The sequence below is a fragment of the Ovis canadensis genome, chromosome 12, assembly GCF_042477335.2.
Source record: "Ovis canadensis isolate MfBH-ARS-UI-01 breed Bighorn chromosome 12, ARS-UI_OviCan_v2, whole genome shotgun sequence".
Lineage (NCBI taxonomy): Eukaryota > Metazoa > Chordata > Mammalia > Artiodactyla > Bovidae > Ovis > Ovis canadensis.
In genome coordinates, this window is record NC_091256.1 from 31,841,180 (window position 1) to 31,859,349 (window position 18,170).

Genomic DNA, 18,170 nt, shown 5'->3' on the forward strand with positions numbered 1-18,170 from the left:
ATACTTGTCAAATTTTTACTTAATAACACTGAATAAAGTCAAGACCATTCTGGCTATTATTTGTTAAAAAGACAGTATGAATTACCTCTGAAAGATTTTGATTTGTTTGGAACTCTTTTACTCTATCAAGCTTAATTCCGAGATGTTTTCTATTAATAATTCATATTAATCATCAAGTTGCTAATGGATGCAAGACATTTTAATACCACAGTAAACTATTTTAGCCTGTTTACATCAAAACCAAACCTGTACTACTTCAAACTTAAGGTTGTGAATGCTTAATAGATTTATACTTGTTTTATCCTTTCTTATGCTAAATCTATTTTATATTTCTTATAAAAAATGATTTGTGAAATAGAATAATAATTTGACCAACATTATATGAATAGTGGGCTGCCCTGGTAGCTCAGCTGATAAAGAATCCCCCCTGCAATGCAGGAGACCCTGGTTCAATTCCTGGGTTGGGAGGATCCCCTGGAGAAGGGAATGGCTACTCACTCCAGGATTCTGGACTCAAGAATTCAATCCATGGAGTCTCAAAGAGTTGGACATGACTAAGCGACTTTCACTTTCATAAGAATAGTTACCTACACAACAGATCTGAGTTTATTAAGTGTTTGTAAGTATCAACTTTATATAATTTATGTACTGTGAATAGAACATATATTAATGGTTTAGCTTTATACTAACACATATATATGGAATTTAGGAAGATGGCAATGACGACCCTGTATGCAAGACAGGGAAAGAGACACAGATGTGTATAATGGACTTTTGGACTCAGAGGGAGAGGGAGAGGGTGGGATGATTTGGGAGAATGACATTCTAACATGTATACTATCATGTGAATTGAATCGCCAGTCTATGTCTGACGCAGGATGCAGCATGCTTGGGGCTGGTGCATGGGGATGACCCAGAAAGATGTTCTGGGGAGGGAGGTGGGAGGGGGGTTCATGTTTGGGAATGCATGTAAGAATTAAAGATTTTAAAATTTAAAAAATAAAAAACTAAAAATTAAAAAAAAAAAAAAAAAAAAAAAAAAAAAAAGTACAATTTCAAAAGAGATATCAACTAATCAGCAGTTATTATATATTGGCCATGGTGAGAAATACTTGATTTCACTTTGTTTCTGATAAATTCTTATTTGCAGAACAGAAGTTCTGTAAGTCAAAACAATAATAGACAGTTGAATTTAACTTTATTCAAAAGATTTTCTTCTCTTGTGTTGCATGATGATGCCAACAGTATAATCAAAGGCTATAATTATTTAAATTTTTCTATTTTTATATCTTCTCAATCTTTAATTTTATCTTATTCAAAAATAATGAAATAATGTGTTAAATATTGAGAATAAATTCTTTTATGTATTATATGCCAGTTTTATAAATGAAAATCTTTAACTTGTAAACTTTAAATAAATTAGGAGTTATATGTAAGTGTTCTGTTATAAATTGTACTTTGTATGGCAAAAGTAAATAAATATTTCTTAGTATTTTGAATACCAAAGTATTTTACCTGCACATGTTTTTCTGTCCAGACCCTGTAAAGTTCAAGGGCATCTGAGTATGAAATAGCTTGTGAGGAAATTCACATTGCTTTCTTAATTTGATTAGGTTTGGGAAAAGGACACTAAATAGATCATCATCTTTAATAATTTTAGTTCAAATATAGGCATTAAGTATTGTACATCGACTAGTAAATGTGTATATAATTTTTCCCAAAGCTTGTAAAGGGAGTTGGCATTATAAAATACATTAATTTCCATTGACTACCTCATCTGCATTTTAGTATGCTTTCTTATATAGACTTGCTTATGGCAAGCATTGTTAAAATGCTCAGAAAGGGCAATATGGCAAAAAAAAAATGAGAAATCATACCTTTAGCTTTTTAGGATAAATATAGTTAGGTATTATATGTAATTGATCATAATGGAGCAGTAATGGCTGAGAAGAATGGAATTGATAAATAATTGTCCAAGTAGAAAGGAAACTAAATTCTAAGAGAAGAGTAAACACTTTGGTGCACTAACTGTTTTAACTTTAAATCAAAGTAAAACATGTACATAATTCAAGTAAAATAGACATTTATAATGCAATGTCTGGAATACTCCTGACCCACTCCTCCCATTCTTCATGTTCAGTCCTTCTTTCTAGAGATCACCACTTTCAATTCTTTAATCTTCTAGCTAAATTATATGCTATCTCTTGATTTATCAGTTTTAGATGATAGTCACTCACCTTCAACTATAGAAGATGATAATTTGGCTGTTTCATGCCATCATCTCCATGTTTTCTTGGAATGTAACGGTAACTTTTGAGTCAGCAAATTATCAAACTTTGCTTTTTTGACTATGGAAAGATTGTTTAAACGAAGAAGTGTTCTAAGATATTTTCTACTTGTACAACTCTTATTTTTCCTGGTGTTAATCATTGTCTTTTCCCCCTTTCACTTTTCTTCATACCTCTTGTCAGATTTCCCCATGCCCTGTAACAGCCTCTCAGTATAATTTTTATTTCTGAAAATTCAATCCCACACATAATTGATATTGATTAGATATAGAATTTTTAAGTTGAAAGATGTCTTTATTTTAAGCCATTGCCTTCTGTCTTTCTGCTTTGGGGAATTTTTCCTGCATTCTTTTCCAATTCTTTTCTCTTTGTTTTCTCAGATTCTTTTATTGTAGCTCCTGTAGTCAGAGATCAAATTTTCTACCTTTACCCTTAACTTTTTTTAAAAAAATCTTGTATCTCCCATTTTCATTTTATTGTCCTTTTGTTTTACTTTCTGGGAGAGTTCCTTGGTATTAAATTCAAAATTTTTTCTATCAACTTGTTTTTTCTGCTTTCACATTATTAATTCACTAATTTTTTTAATTTAAAAAACCAGCATCCTATACTTGCTTAATGGATGCAATATGCTTTCTAATTAATGTCTTTTAGAATGTATGTTTTAGATTTTAGCAATATTTGGTTCTTATTCCATTGTCTGAAGCTCACCTAAATTGTTTAGTTGTTGTTGATCTTTCTGTCTTTTAGGTTGGAGGCTTTTCTCAAACATCTTTTGATCTTTGGCTGTTCATTCATATTTAAAAATGAGGCACTGAATTGGCTTTCACTGTAGAGGTGACCATCTGTGGAGGGGCCAATACTTATGGCCATATAGTTTTCCCAGTAACAGTTCTCAAACGCTGGACTGGAAGAAACAGAAGCTGGAATCAAGATTGCCGGGAGAAATATCAATAACCTCAGATATGCAGATGACACCACCCTTATGGCAGAAAGTGAAGAGAAACTAAAAAGCCTCTTGATGAAAGTGAAAGAGGAGAGTGAAAAAGTTGGCTTCAAGCTCAACATTCAGAAAATGAAGATCATGGCATCCGGTCCCATCACTTCATGGGAAATCGATGGGGAAACAGTGGAAACAGTGTCAGACTTTATTTTGAGGGGCTCCAAAATCACTGCAGATGGTGATTGCAGCCATGAAATTAAAAGACACTTACTCCTTGGAAGAAAAGTTATGACCAACCTAGATAGCGTATTCAAAAGCAGAGACATTACTTTGCCGACTAAGGTCCGTCTAGTCAAGGCTATGGTTTTTCCTGTCATCATGTATGGATGTGAGAGTTGGACTGTGAAGAAGGCTGAGCACCGAAGAATTGATGCTTTTGAACTGTGGTGTTGGAGAAGACTCTTGAGAGTCCCTTGGACTGCAAGGAGATCCAAACAGTCCATTCTGAAGGAGATCAACCCTGGGATTTCTTTGGAAGGAATGATGCTAAAGCTGAAACTCCAGTACTTTGGTCATCTCATGTGAAGAGTTGACTCATTGGAAAAGACCCTGATGCTGGGAGGGATTGGGGGCAGGAGGAGAAGGGGACGACCGAGGATGAGATGGCTGGATGGCATCACTGACTCGATGGAAGTGAGTCTGAGTGAACTCTGGGAGTTGGTGATGCACAGGGAGGCCTGGCGTGCTGCGATTCATGGGGTCGCAAAGAGTCAGACACGACTGAGCAACTGAACTGAGCTGAACTGAACTGAATCCCTGCCAAGAGTGCTTGGGAGTTGGGAGCTAGGAACAGACTAGGGAGTAGAAGGGTGTTCTCACCATTCAGTATGAAGACGTCTGCTTACATCTCAATACAGTGCCTCACCCTTGTCCTCTACTATCCCTGAATGCTTCCGTTTTTGTTTTTCAATGTTTTCCCTCAGAAAACAAACCATCTGAACCCAGGAGGAGAAAGGAAGGGAGGTTCCTTCGGGGGAACCTGGGGAGAGAGACTGAGTTAAGCCATATCCACATTCTTGGCCCACAGAAACTGAGAGATAATATATGTGTGTTGATTTTAGCCTCTGGATTTGTGGTCATTCTTTAAGTATCAAGAAATAATTAATACAGTATTAAATAAATATTTGTTGAAAAAATTTTAATAATAGTTGAGTGTTCCATATGGAGACTTTCAGCCAAGCCTGTGCTTCACCTTTGCCTTCTGAGATGTCTGATGATTTCAGTGCCTGAAGGGTCCAGGTATAGGAAGGAAGACTAGGATGGCATTGCAAGGATATCCCCCTCTCCAGACAGAAAGTGTGTCTGTTCCCTATTCCTTTTAGGTCTGATACCACCCTTCATGGAGCTTCCCTGGTGACTCAGACGGTAAAGAATGTGGCTGCAAGGCAGGAGACTCTGGTTCAGCCCCTGGGTTGGGAAGATCCCCTGGAGATGGGAATGGCTACCCACTCCAGTGTTCTTGCCTGGAGAATTCCATGGACAGAGGGCTACAGTCCACTGATTGCAGAGTCAGACACGACTGACTGACTAACCTTTCACTTTCACCACCCTTTATCTGTTTCTCAACATAAGTTACAATTTGAAGTCTTTGTTGTCTCCTGATTTCATGAAAGATGTAGTTTTGTAGATTTGTATAGCTCTCTGTGTTTGGGGGTACCATTTCTGAAAATGTAAAATAAGGCAAGAAATTCAGTACTCCGCCATTTCAAAACTAGAAGTCGTCTGAATATTTTCAAATGATACAGGTTACACAAATTTTATAGAGAGGCTTTTGAAGTAATAATGTTACTTCCCAAAACATAATACCCAGAACATTTTATTAATACTGGTAGGTTTTCATTTTCAAGTATTTTTGGGTCTGTTAGATGGAGGATATAAACACAGACAGCCTGGGTCCTACCCCCAGAAACTTTATCATCTAGTGGGGAGATGAAATGTGGAGCAGAATTACTGTCACAAAACAGAGAATATAAGAGGGTTGTGAGAAAGATGCGTTTATGCACCAAAAGCATTCAGTGCCTGGCAGATGTAATTTGCATCTTAAGAGGCAAGGATTTCCAGGAGGAGGTAGCATTTTTATATGAGGCTTAATGTTTGGGTAGGATTTGCACCTAGTAAGAGCTTAATAAATATTTTCTGAATATAATTAATACTGTTCAGCTTTGGTGGTTTGACATTTTTCTTTCCACTTCTGTTAATGGTAAATATCCTTTACTTCAATGTGGTATATCAGCAGCAATCAGTTCCATTTATTCTCATCTTAGTTTTCTTGAGAGGAATTCACAAAAACATTTCTATGAAGAAAATTCACCATTCAATGACAGTTAGTGATATATCCTATAATTACAAAAAAAAAAAATCTTCCTGTGAGAATTCCACCATATTCATGATGCGTGTATATTATTAAGAATTACAAATATTGAGTAATAAAGTGTCAAGTTCACATGTTCCCTGATGTTATTTTGGGGCTAGTAGATTAGCAATTTTTCAAGAACATAAGCAGTAATTAGAAATCTTTCATAATTTCTTTCAGAAACAGCATTTGATTTTAATTCTTTCATTTAAAAAATCTTGTAAGAGAAAAACTGTGTCAGAACTCTTGACATTTTTATAGCTTGACAAAAATTAAGTATAATTAAAATAATATATTTTGGTCATAAATTAAACCGCAATTAATATGTTTTCTGCCACTGCTTGAAGGATAAGATGAAAATGGTGTTGTTAGCAGACTGCCTGCTGTGAGACTAATTTCTTGATTTTTCTACCCCACATTATCACACACTTTCTCACAGTAAAAGAATAAACCTACAAGTAGAAAACCCTGTTTGATGAAAATGGTATACAGGAGATAAACTGGCTTTTATGAAGGCAAGGCAATATTACTTTTTTTTATTTTAAGATCTGATTGCTAGTTTATTTCAAGGCTACAATTTGTATTTTCAAAGTCATTAAAATAAGTAGAAAATTACCCTTCATTTTAGCTAGCCATGCCTTTTAAATTACTCATTGTATTGTTTCAGGATGTTTGCTTTTTCAGGAGGTAATTAGAAAATGAACAACACAAGTGATGCCGAGTCCTCCCCCTCCAGCTAACCAAGAAATAATAATAAATTCCATCACAAAAATTTAGATGAGAACAATTTCAAGAAAAGTGGAGGAAAAAATATTTTCTCTTAGTACTCCTCTTGGAGTAGGATCACTGTTTTCTCACTGGATCCCACGATTAAAGAAAAAACAAACAAACACTGGACCTTGACTAAAGTTAGTTATTGCTATCTTAAAAAAATTTTCCAGCTGCCACTTCCCCAGACGATGAATCAAGAATTATTTCTATGTGAATTTTTCCTAGCTAATTACTTTTTTGACATGAGACACCATTTGTGGAATCAATGAGAGAAATAGGTAATCATTATTAATAGTCTTCTTTATTTCTCCAAATGTCTCTTGGACAGTGCTTCTCAAGGGGTGTAAATGCATGAGTGGAAATGAGAAGTTATGGGCAAGGCCCCGTTCACTGGCTGACTCTTGCACGCCTGAGCCTTGGGAGCTGGGGCGGTGTCCATTCACACTGCGTGACTCCAGCACTGGGATATGAGACAGTGTCTGTTGAAGTGAATTAGTGGAGCTCTGTTCATATACAACCAGGCCACGGTGCCTGATTTCCCCAGGGCCAAAGTCTATTTATCCATCATTCAGTCATTCCTTCAGTCAAGTAATACTTTTCAAGCCCCTGTTTTGTACCAGCTAAACCCTTGGAGTGGCTTTCACGGGGGCTTAGTGGTAAAGAATCCGCCTGCAATGCAGGAGATGTAGGTTGGATCCCTGGGTTGGGAAGGTCCCCTGGAGAAGGGAATGGCAACCCACTCCAATATTCTTGCCTGGAGGATCCCATGGACAGAGGAGCCTGGCAGGCTACAGTCCACAGGGTTGTAAAAGAGTCAGATAGGACATAATGACCCAAAAAACCCCAAAACTTTGGAGTAGATCTGTGAACACAGTGTGTCCTGTCTTTTAGAAATTATTTCCACTGTTGAAAATTTTCTTAGAATATCTGGTTACTTAGAGACAGGTACTCAGTTCCATTCCTACAAAAACTCTTAGAATTTAGAAAGTGAAAGTCGCTCAGTCGTGTCTGACTCTTTGCAATCCCAAGTGACTGTACAGTCCAGAATTCTCCAGGCCAGAATACTGGAGTGGGTAGCCTGTTCCCAAGGGATGTTTCCAACCCAGGGAATGAACCCAAGACTCCCACATTACAGGCAGAATCTTTACCAGCTGAGCCTCAAGGGAAGCCCTTAGTTTAGACATATAATGTCCCAATTCTGGTTTCAGTTATATTCCTCACTTAAGTGGTTCTCTTTGAGCCATTGTGATATCATCTTGGAACGTTTTTGCAGCATGTTCTCCAGCATACTAACTGGGTGTAAGCCCAAACATTCCCTTCAGAGCCAGTCCCAGATAGCTTTCCTTCTGTTGAAAGTGGAAGCATTCCTTCTCCTTTAGGGTCCTACTACTTCCGATCCCCTGGAGAAGGGAGTGGCTGCCCCCTCTAGTATTCTTGCCTCAAGAATTCCATGGACAGAGGAGCCTGGCAAGCTATAGTCCGTGAGGTTGCAAAGAGTCGGACACTTACTTGCACTTCACTACTTAAAACGGGCTACCTTTGTGTTTGAACGTTATCTTACTGGAACCTCCTACCCTGATATCATTCATGAGCTCTGTTATTAAAACAACTTACAGGCTACAGATGATTCTGACTACAACATTGTCTCCAGTTGGGTGTTCCATTTCAGTGACTTTATTTAGATGACGTTCTGATTGTTTATAGTTGAAATTAAACAGTTAAGGCCACATTTTATCTGTACATCCATATTTCTTCATCTAGGCCTGTTACTTCTTGTATATCTTTCTGTCTTGTGTCTCTTTTACTATGGCTGTAATCCATATACACCATAACACAATGGAAAAGTCGAACACGAAATCCCATTATTGGTCCTTCAGTTTACATATTGGCCTACCATTTCCCACTTCTGCATTTATAATCAAGACTCTAAAGGTGGGAAAGGAGTGTGACCTAAATAAGAACAAGATAAAACTGTTAAGAAAAAGAAACATATAAAAGTGGAAAAAGAATTAAAAGTAACTCAAATGTACAACTTTAGAGTTTAGATCCACCTACTTATGAATAAGAATATGCACACTGAAGCCAAATATAAACGACCTTTGAATAAGCAACTGTTTAGGGTTATTTTTCCACAACTACTTTTTATAAAAGTTAAAGGGTTTTTAGGAGTTTCTTATCTGAAAATAGCTAACACTGAGTACTTGCTATATACCAGACACTGTTTTAATTGCTTTGTAAATATGAACTCATGTAATCCTAATGGAGAAGGAAATGGCAACCCACTCCAGTATTCTTGCCTGGAGAATTCCATGAACAGAGGAGCCTAGCAAGCTACAGTCTATGGGGTCGCAAAGAGTCAGACATGACAGGGATCTTTAAACCTGCCTATGCACTCTTGTAATCCTAATAACAGCCCTGTGAGTGGCCGTCATTATTTTTATATCATTTCATCTCTGTCTTTCAAACGAGGAAACAAACACCCTGGCAGCTTAGCTCCAAAACGAACCTGCCTCAGAACAGAACTCCTAAAGTTCTCAAAGAACCCTTGCAAATACCCTCGGTGAGACTCTGAGCATGACATAACAGAGAGATGAACTTGGTTACCTTTCTAGGTTCAGATAGATGTATTGTCAACTCAGCTAAAAGCTGTTTGGAAACATATACAAATGATTTAATTGAATGAATACTTATTAAATCCTAAATCTAGGGAGCTGAAAAGAGCACAGTAATAGAGACTGCTTTGGGATGTCTTCCTGAAAACTCATAGTGAACAGAAAAATAAAAAGAGTAACTCTTACAACTCTTAGCCATTGCACGCATGTTCTTTGTCAAAACAGTGGAGATGTTTGGACCATCACAGATTTCTCTGCATATCCTGAGAGCAAGGTTTGATCATGCAGGAATAATTCTGGGTGATCTTTCAATCTGCCAATGAACTCTTGTTTATAGACTGTGGAAAATCCCAAGTACTACCCAGACTTAACTGTGGTCTCTTTCAGGAACTATTTTCCTGTATTGACTAGTCAGCTGAAAGTTCTTGCCATTCTCCTTTTTTCTGTGTGTGTGTGTGTGTGTGTGTGTGTGTGTGTGTGTGTGTGTGTTTAGCTCAAAGGAAAATCTTTGGAATATGAATATGTAAAAAGAGTATTTTAAGCTGACCAATGTGTGCATAACCTTTGGTTTCCATCCTTCCCTTTTAATCTTGGAGGTTTTTTCTACTTTAGTGTATCAGCTCTGCCCTGCTTACCAACATTGAAGCTGGTTGTGAGTATCTGATGAAAAGCCTTAAATAACTAGATAAGCAGCACAGCTGCCAACCTAAAGTAATCTTACACTTTGAGGGTGAGTGGCCCAGGAAATTTGCTCTTTGTCATTTTGACTTGGGTTTGAAAATGGACCTGGGCTGCATTCCAGCTCAAAGAGCCGTTCACTTCCAAAGAGTCCTAAATTGTCCCAAGGAGCTCATTTTGGCAGTGGATTATTTGTGTTTGGCTGGGCATCCTAATGGCAAAAGCTGTCTGCTCTGGCAAGCAAGGGCTGTGGCAGGATTTAGAATTAGATCCCCAGTGTTTTTCCTTGATGAGGTTATTTTTCAGAAAAGCTGTCCCTCACCCCCCATTTCAAAAGTGACAATGTACAAGTGTTGTGCTGGTGTTTTCTTGAACTAATAAATAGTTTCCCAGGGCAGGGTGGTCTGTTTTATATATTTGAGGCATATTATAAATAGCACCCGATTTTTTCTGAAATCAAAGCTGGTTGGATGGCATCACCGACTCAATGGACATGAGTTTGAGCAAACTCTGGGAGATAGTGAAGGACAGGGAAACCTGGCGTGCTGCAGTCCGTGGGGTCAAAAGAGTTGAACATGACTTAAAGATTGAACAAAGCTGTCTTAATGGCGAATCCAGCTCTTTCTATATCAGAGGTAACAGTCATTGGTTCAATAGGGCCAGATAAGAAAGTGGGCTTCCTTTGTGGCTCAGCTGGTAAAGAATCTGCCTGAAATGCAGGAGACCTGGGTTTGATCCCTGGGTTGGGAAGATCCCCTGGAGAAGGGAAAGGCTACCCACTCCAGTATTCTGGCCTGGAGAATTCCATGGACTCTATAGTCCATGGGGTCACAAAGAGTCAGATAGGACTGAGCGACTTTCACTTTTACAAGAAAGTAGGGTTTCAAATAAAATAAGAATGATAAAGAATTTGTGAAAGATTTTCTATTACAGGATATAAAGTACAGGTACTTGAAGAGTCAGTCCCTGTTTATCTACAAAACTCTCAATGCTTATTGTCTGACTCTCCCACTTCCCTGTGAGGGATCCCGGGAAGACAGAACTAAATTTTGGTTACCATTGTTGTTGTTTAGTTGCAAAGTCATGTCTGACTCTTTGTAACCCCATGGACTTTAGCCTGCCAGGCTCCTCTGTCCGTGGGATTTCCCAGGCCAGAATACTGGAGTGGGTTGCCATTTCTTTCTCCAGGGGATCTTCCAGACTCAGGGATTGAACCCACGTCTCTTACATTGCAGGCGTATTCTTTACTGCCAAGCCACCAGGGAAGCCCTTTGGTTTACCATTAGTTGGAAGCTGTGTAGCAGGGTGCTGACACACTGTAGATGTTCAAATGATAGTGCAACATACAGGTTAAAGTATAACACAGAATTCATTATTGCCTCACTCATTAAATCAGAAGGACCCAGAACTAAGTACACAAAAATATCCAAAGGCATGAGGGGAGAAAATATTACAGCTTCTATTTATTTTTATCTCATTTGTATGTCTATTTCATATTATATTTACACATATATAATTTCAAACAGATTAGCAAAATATATTGAGGATGCTTAAAATATTTTCACTAATGGAAGATATGATCAAAACTCTTTTAGTCCTGTTTCACTACGTTATTGTACCGTAATCTGTCTCTCATATGTGTAAATGGAGTTTATTTAACTTTTAAAAGCACATGGTGGATAGAATATGAATAGATTTTTACCCTTGAATGAAAGGCAGAGGAAGAAACTAATGGCAAGTGCCAAGTGTTTTATGCTATTTGATCCTCATACCAATCCTGCAAGATATCTCCATTTTATAGATGACGAAGCGGAATGAATTAGAAAGTGCTTCCCGTGCTTCTGTATTCCGAAAGGAATTATAAAGAATTGGTATCATTCCTTCTTTGGTATCATTCACCAGTGAAATCATCTGGGCCTGTTTTGGAAAGTTTTTAATTATTTATTCATTTTTTACAAATAAATATAGACCTATTCAGATGATTTCTCCTGTTTGAGTTTTGGGAGACTGTGACTTCCTTGACTGGTCCATTTCACCTGTTATCAAATTTATGAACAGAGTTGTTCATAAAATTCCTTAATTATCCTCTTAATGTTGTGGGATCAGTAGTGATGGTTCAGCTTTCATTTCTAATATTTGTAAGTCGTATCTGCTTTCTTTTTTCTTAACCTGACTAGGTATTTGTCACTTGCTGAAAGAACTAGTTTTTGCTTTGCTGATTTTTTTCTATTGATTTCCTGTTTTCAAATTCAACTCTGATTTTATTTTCTTTGGCATTTTGGATTTAATCTACACTTTTCCTAGTTTCCTAGAAACTAGTTTCTAGTTTCCAAGTGGAAGCTTAGACTAATGACTCCAGATCTTTCATCTTTTCTACTATATGACTTCATTGTTATAAATTTCCCTCTAGACACTGCTTTTGCTGCATCCCACAAATTTTGACAGGTTGTATTTTAGTTTTAACTCAAAATATTTTTTTCTTGACCTTTTTTTTCTTTGACTATATACTATTTAGTAGTATGTTATTTAATCTCCAAATATACTCAGAAATTTTACACTGTCTTTTTGTTATTAATTTTCAGTTTAATTTCATCATGGTCTAAAAGCATACTTCGTATGATGTCTACTGTTTTGAAATTGTTGAGGTACGATTTATGGCTCAGAATGTGGTCTATCCCGGGGAATATTCCATGAGAGCTTGAGAAGAGTGCGTGGTCATTGTTGGATGAAGAAGTCTATAAATGCCCATTACATCCAGTTGAGTGACAGTGCTGTTCAGTTCAGTTGTATCCTTACTGACATTCTGCCTGCTGGATCTGGCAGTTGTTTATAAAGGGGTATTGAAGACTGCTTTACAGTAGTGAATTTGTCTATCATTTCTTGCAGTTCTATTAGTTTTTACTTCATATATTTTGATGCTCTGTTGTTAGGTACATACACATTAAGGACAGTTATGTCTTCTTACAGAATTGACCCCTTTATCATGTAATGCCTGTCTTTATTCCAGATAATTCTCCTTGTCGGGAAGTCTGTTTTGTCTGAAATTAATGTGTCTACTTCAACTTTCTTTTAATTAATGTTAGATGGTATATCTTTCTCCATCCCTTCACTTTTAATCTTTTTTTTTTTTTAATTTAAAGTAGGTTTCATATGGGCTTCCATGATGGCTCAGATGGAAATGGCAACCCACTCCAGTATTCTTACCTGAAAAATCCCATGGACAGAAGAGCCTGGTGGGCTGCAGTCCAAAGGGCCACAAAGAGTCGGACATGATTGAGTGACTAAGCACAGCACACAGGTTTCATGTACCCACGATATAGTTGGGTCTTGTTTTTGTATCCACAGTCTCTGCCTTTTATTAGTTTATTTAAATATACTATTTATTAGTATATTTAAAATCACACTTAAAGTGATATAATATAATTGGATTAATATCTACATATTTATATCTGTTTTCCATTCATTACCTTGTTCTTTGTTGGTTTTTTGTTTTGGTTTTGCCTTCCACTCTTTCTGGCTTTGCTAGTTTTAATTTAGCATTTATATGATTTCGTTTTTTTCTCCTCTTAGCACATCAATTCTACTTCTTTAAAAAAGATTTTTTAGTGGTTACTCTAGAGTTTGGAATATACATTTATGACTAATCCAAGTCTACCTTCAAATAACACTATATTATTTCATGGACAGTTCAACTACCTTTTAACAGATTATTCCCAGCTCCTCCCTCCCATTCCTTATAATATTGTTGTCATTTGTTTATCTTATCCATAAGCTATAATCACTGATTATATTTTGTTGTTATTATTTTGAACAAGGCTGTTATTTAATTAAGATCTTTCCCTTCATTCATTTATTCTCTAATGTTGCTCATTTCAAGTAGAAATAAATTTCTAGTGGATATCAGACAGTAAAAGACAAACACTATGTGGTATCATTTATATGCATAAACTAAAAATAATACAAAAAAAGTATATTCAAAACAAAAACAGACTTACAGATGTAGAAAACAGCTACTGGTTGCCAAAGGGGAGAGGGAAGGAGAGAGGGGAAAATTAGGGGTATAGAACTAACAGATACTAAATACTATTGTTAAACAGATAAGCAACAGGATATATTGTATAGCACAGGGAATTATAGTCAGTGTCTTATAATAACTTTTGATGAAGTATGATCTGTATAAATACTGAATCACTATGCTGTACACCTAAAACTGATAGAGTATTACAAATCAATTATATTTCATTTTTTTAAAAGAGAAAAAATAGAAATAAAAATTTTAAATAATAAAAATTGTTTATTATAATAAAATAAAAAACAGTTGTGGCTTCCCTGGTGGCTCAGTGATAAAGAATCTACCTGCCAGTGAAGGCAACATGGGTTCGATCCCTGGTCCTGGAAGATCCCACATGCCACAGAGCAGCTAAGCCTGTGAACCACAACTATTGAGCCTGAGCTCTAGAGCCCTGGGACTGCAGCTGCTGAGCCCATGTGCTACAGCTACGGAAGCTCATACGCCCGAGAGCCTGTGCTCCACAACAAGAGAGGCCACTGCAATGTGAAGCCCAATCACCGCAACTCGAGTGTAGCCCCTACTCTCCGAAACCAGAGAAAAGCCTGTGCAGCAAGGAAGACCCAGCACAGCCAAAACTAAATATATAAATACAGTTATAAAAATATATATTAAAAACATAGCTAACATGATCAAAAGTTTCAACTAAGATCATTTGCACAAAACTAACCTTTTCTTTACTGTCTTGAAACCTAGATTATTGTTGCACATAAATATTTATAAAACAAGCTGTTCATTATCCTCGTATTCAGGATTCATCATTGCCAACAGTAGAAAAATCACAGTAATGCTTCACATATATGCCTGCCTTCAGACATGCAAGTTTAAAAGTAATATGAATTACTTACTATCTCAAAATACACCCTCTATGTTATGTGCAACTCTTGCAAATGCTACGTCTATTACTGAGTGCCCCTAGAATCACAGTATCAAATAGAAAGGAAGCCAGAGTATGGATTTCAGCACCCCAAGAATATAATACTTCATTATATAAAGTTCTGTTGCATTCATGCTGTCCAAAAGGAAGGATTTTGTTCAAACTAATGAATTTGTCTTTTACTTAAGCATTTTTGTCACGCAGATCTTTTTCATACTCTAAAGCAGTGTCTGTTACAACCTCTTGTCCTTCATGTCACTTGGGCTTAGACGCTTTGTTCCATAAACACAAAGCAACAGATGTGGGGCTTTTCCCTGGGGCCTGAATAGCGTTATTCATAGAAGTCGATACTTAAGAGTTGGGGCTCTATTGTACCAGAGGGGAGAGCCAGATCAGCAGTGACAAAGGTTCCTGCATATTCTCCAATACATTTATTTTCTGTGTGTTTATAATGCAGGAACCCTCTAAAGAGGTCGACCCTGGGCAGAGGTCCTTCCTTTTGAGATTTTCTTAAATAAAATTATCCCAAATCATTTCCATTGAGGATAAACATCCTTTGCAAAGGAGAAGCATATGCTTTTATATGGTCTGACCCCTTACTTACAAAATCCACTGTCGATTTAGTGTTTTACCTCTCTGATGACTGCCAGTTTAATGTACCTGAAAAGCATTCGTTTCTGTTCTCAGTCAAATGCTTCTTCTTTGATTACTCAACAAAAAATGATTTGTCCTTTCTTCCTCCCACACTTCTTCAGCATTTGTGTGAATCAGTTCTGTGATACTTACCACAAGTGTCCCTCTGTTTTAAGTATTTGGATGTAACACCCTTCCCTTTTCATTCATTCAGTCAGCAAATCCTGTTTTGCACAAAACAGGGCACTTACCTGTATGCAGCTTATAATCTCATGGAGGACACAAAATAAACATACGGTATTAAAGAGTAGCAATAGCTATGAAGAAAATAGAACCATTAAAATAATAGAGAGTTTCAGGGGTATTATTTTATGTGCAGGTAGTCATGAAAGGTCTCTTTGAACAGGGATGTGATGAAAGGGAAGAATGAACCATGAGGATACAGAGATAAAGCTGTTGAGGTGGAGGCATCTCTAAGTATAAAGACTGAGAAGTAACATGTTCAGTAAACAAAGGTTTTGCTAGAGACAATTCATTGAGGGGAAATGCAGAAGAAAGATTGTGTCACCCAAGGAGCTAAATCCACCGTTGTCAAGGTCAAGGTAAAACATGTAGCCTGTGAGCTCTAGGCAGACAGGGGCCCATGCCATTGTGTTGCTCAGAACTTCTCCAGGCTGTCATCTACAACTCTTAAAAACTATGTATTTGACTCACAGGCTTAGAGAATGAACTTATGATTACCGGAAGGGATAGTTAGGGAGTTTGGTATGGACATGTACATACTGCTACATTAAAATGGATAATGAACAAGGTCCTACTGTACAGGGGACTCTCCTCAATGTTATGTGGCAGCCTGAATGGGAGGGAAATTTGGTGGAGAATGGATACGTGTATATGTATGGCTGAGTCACTTTGCTGTGCTTGTGAATCTATCACAACATTGTTATTTGGCTGTTGTTGTTTAGTCACTAAATCATGTCCAGCTGTTTGTGACCCGATGGACTGCAGCATGCCAGGCTTCCCTGTCCTTCACTATCTCCTGGAGTATACTCAAACTTATGTCCATTGAGTCTGTAATGCTGTCCAACCGTCTCATCCTCTGTCACTCCCTTCTCCTCCTGCCTTCAATCTTTCCCAGCATTAGGATCTTTTCTAGTAAGTCAGCTCTTTATATCAGCTAGCCAAAGTATTAGAGCTTCAGCTGCAGCATCAGTCCTTCCAATGAATATTCAGGGTTGATTTCCTTCAGGATGGACTGGTTTAATCTCCTTGCTGTCCACGGTGCTCTCAAGAGTCTTCTGTAGCACCATAGTTAGAAAGCATCAATTCTTCAGTGCTCAGTCTTCTTTATGGTCCAGCTCTCACATCCATGGGCTTCCCTGGTGGCTCAGATGGCAAAGAATCTGCCTGCAATTCAGAAGACTGGGTTTGATCCCTGGGTTGGAAAGATCCTCTGGAGTAGGGAATGGCTACCCACTCCAGTATTCTTGCCTGGAGAATTCCATGGACAGAGGAGCCTGACAGGCTACAGTCCATGGGGTCACAGAGTCAGACACAACTGAGTGACTAACATTTTCACTTTTATTCCTCACATCTGTACAGGACTGCTAGAAAAACCATAGCTTTGACTATATGGACCTTTGTTGGCAAAGTGATACCTCTGCTTTTTAATGCATTCTCTATGCTTGTCATAGCTTTCCTTCCAAGGAGCTAGCTAGCATCTTTTAATTTCATGGCTGCAGTCACCATCTACAGTGATTTTGGAGCCCAAAAAAATAAAATCTGTCCCTGTTCCCACTTTTTCTCCTTCTGTTTGCCATGAGGTGATGGCACTGGATGTCATGATCTTAGTTTTATGACTGTTGAGATTTAAGCCAGCTTTTTCACTCTCCTCTTTCACCTTCTTCAAGAGGCCCTTTAGTTCCTCTTTGCTTCTGACCATTATAATGGTATCATCTGCATATCTGAGGTTGTTGATATTTCTCCTGGCAATCTTGATTCCAGCTTGTGATACTTCGAGCCCGGCATTTCATCTGATGTACTCTGCATATATGTTAAATAGGGTGACAATATACTGCCTTGTCATACTTCTTTCCCAGTTTTGAACCAGTCAGTTGTTCAGTGTTCAGTTCTACCTGTTGCTTCTTGACCTGCACACAGGTCTCAGGAGACAGGTAAGGTGGTCTGGTATTCCCATCTTGTTAAGAATTTCCCACAGTTTGTTGTGATCCATGCAGTCTTAAAAACTTAAAACAAAACAAAACTATGTGCTTAAGAAAGCTTCAGGTATCTGGCTTTCAACTAATAAAAAATAACTACTAATTTTTTTTTTTGAGGATGTGATGGCAGGTTTGCTGTGCAGTTATATGATATCTATCTAGCAATTTAATATAACATAAATTATAACAAAATACTGTAAATCAGTTAAGACCTATTTGGTAATTGTTGATTTTTTTCCTCCTAGGATTTCCAAACTGTGTTGCCATCATTTGATCTCTTCTCAAAGTATGGAAAAATGTATTCAAAAGCTGGACAAATTGTATAAAGGTACGCATTTTTGCTAAAAGGTACTTCAAAACTACTATAGTAAATAATATAAAAAATCAAATGAGATTAACTTAACTATGAAGCATTTAAAACATCACACTACTATAATTTATGAAATACAGCTCCATATATTTCTTTCATGCTAGTCTAATGGTTTCCAACATTTGAAAATATTTCAAATATCTTCAAAATAAACTCAAAGTAGAACTAACACATGAAGTACCTTCCTCTTTAAATTAATTAAAACAGTAGATAAATAGTTTTACATAATATAACGAGAAAGTATTGATGGTATCCACAGCCTAAAATATTTCTCATTACTGTATGGTACAGTATTGTTTA

At 37.3% G+C, this 18,170-nt stretch overlaps 1 protein-coding gene across 2 annotated transcripts in view; it reads left to right on the top strand.

Annotated features, from left to right (window-relative positions):
* The window catches only part of SPATA17 (spermatogenesis associated 17), a 250,526-nt gene that overhangs the window by 215,920 nt on the left and 16,436 nt on the right, over positions 1-18,170 (top strand). For both annotated transcript variants that reach the window (XM_069544611.1, XM_069544612.1), the window contains exon 10: positions 17,746-17,828. In XM_069544611.1, coding sequence (XP_069400712.1) covers positions 17,746-17,826 — 81 coding nt within the window. In that variant the 3' untranslated portion in view covers positions 17,827-17,828. The remainder of the gene's footprint in view (positions 1-17,745; positions 17,829-18,170) is intronic.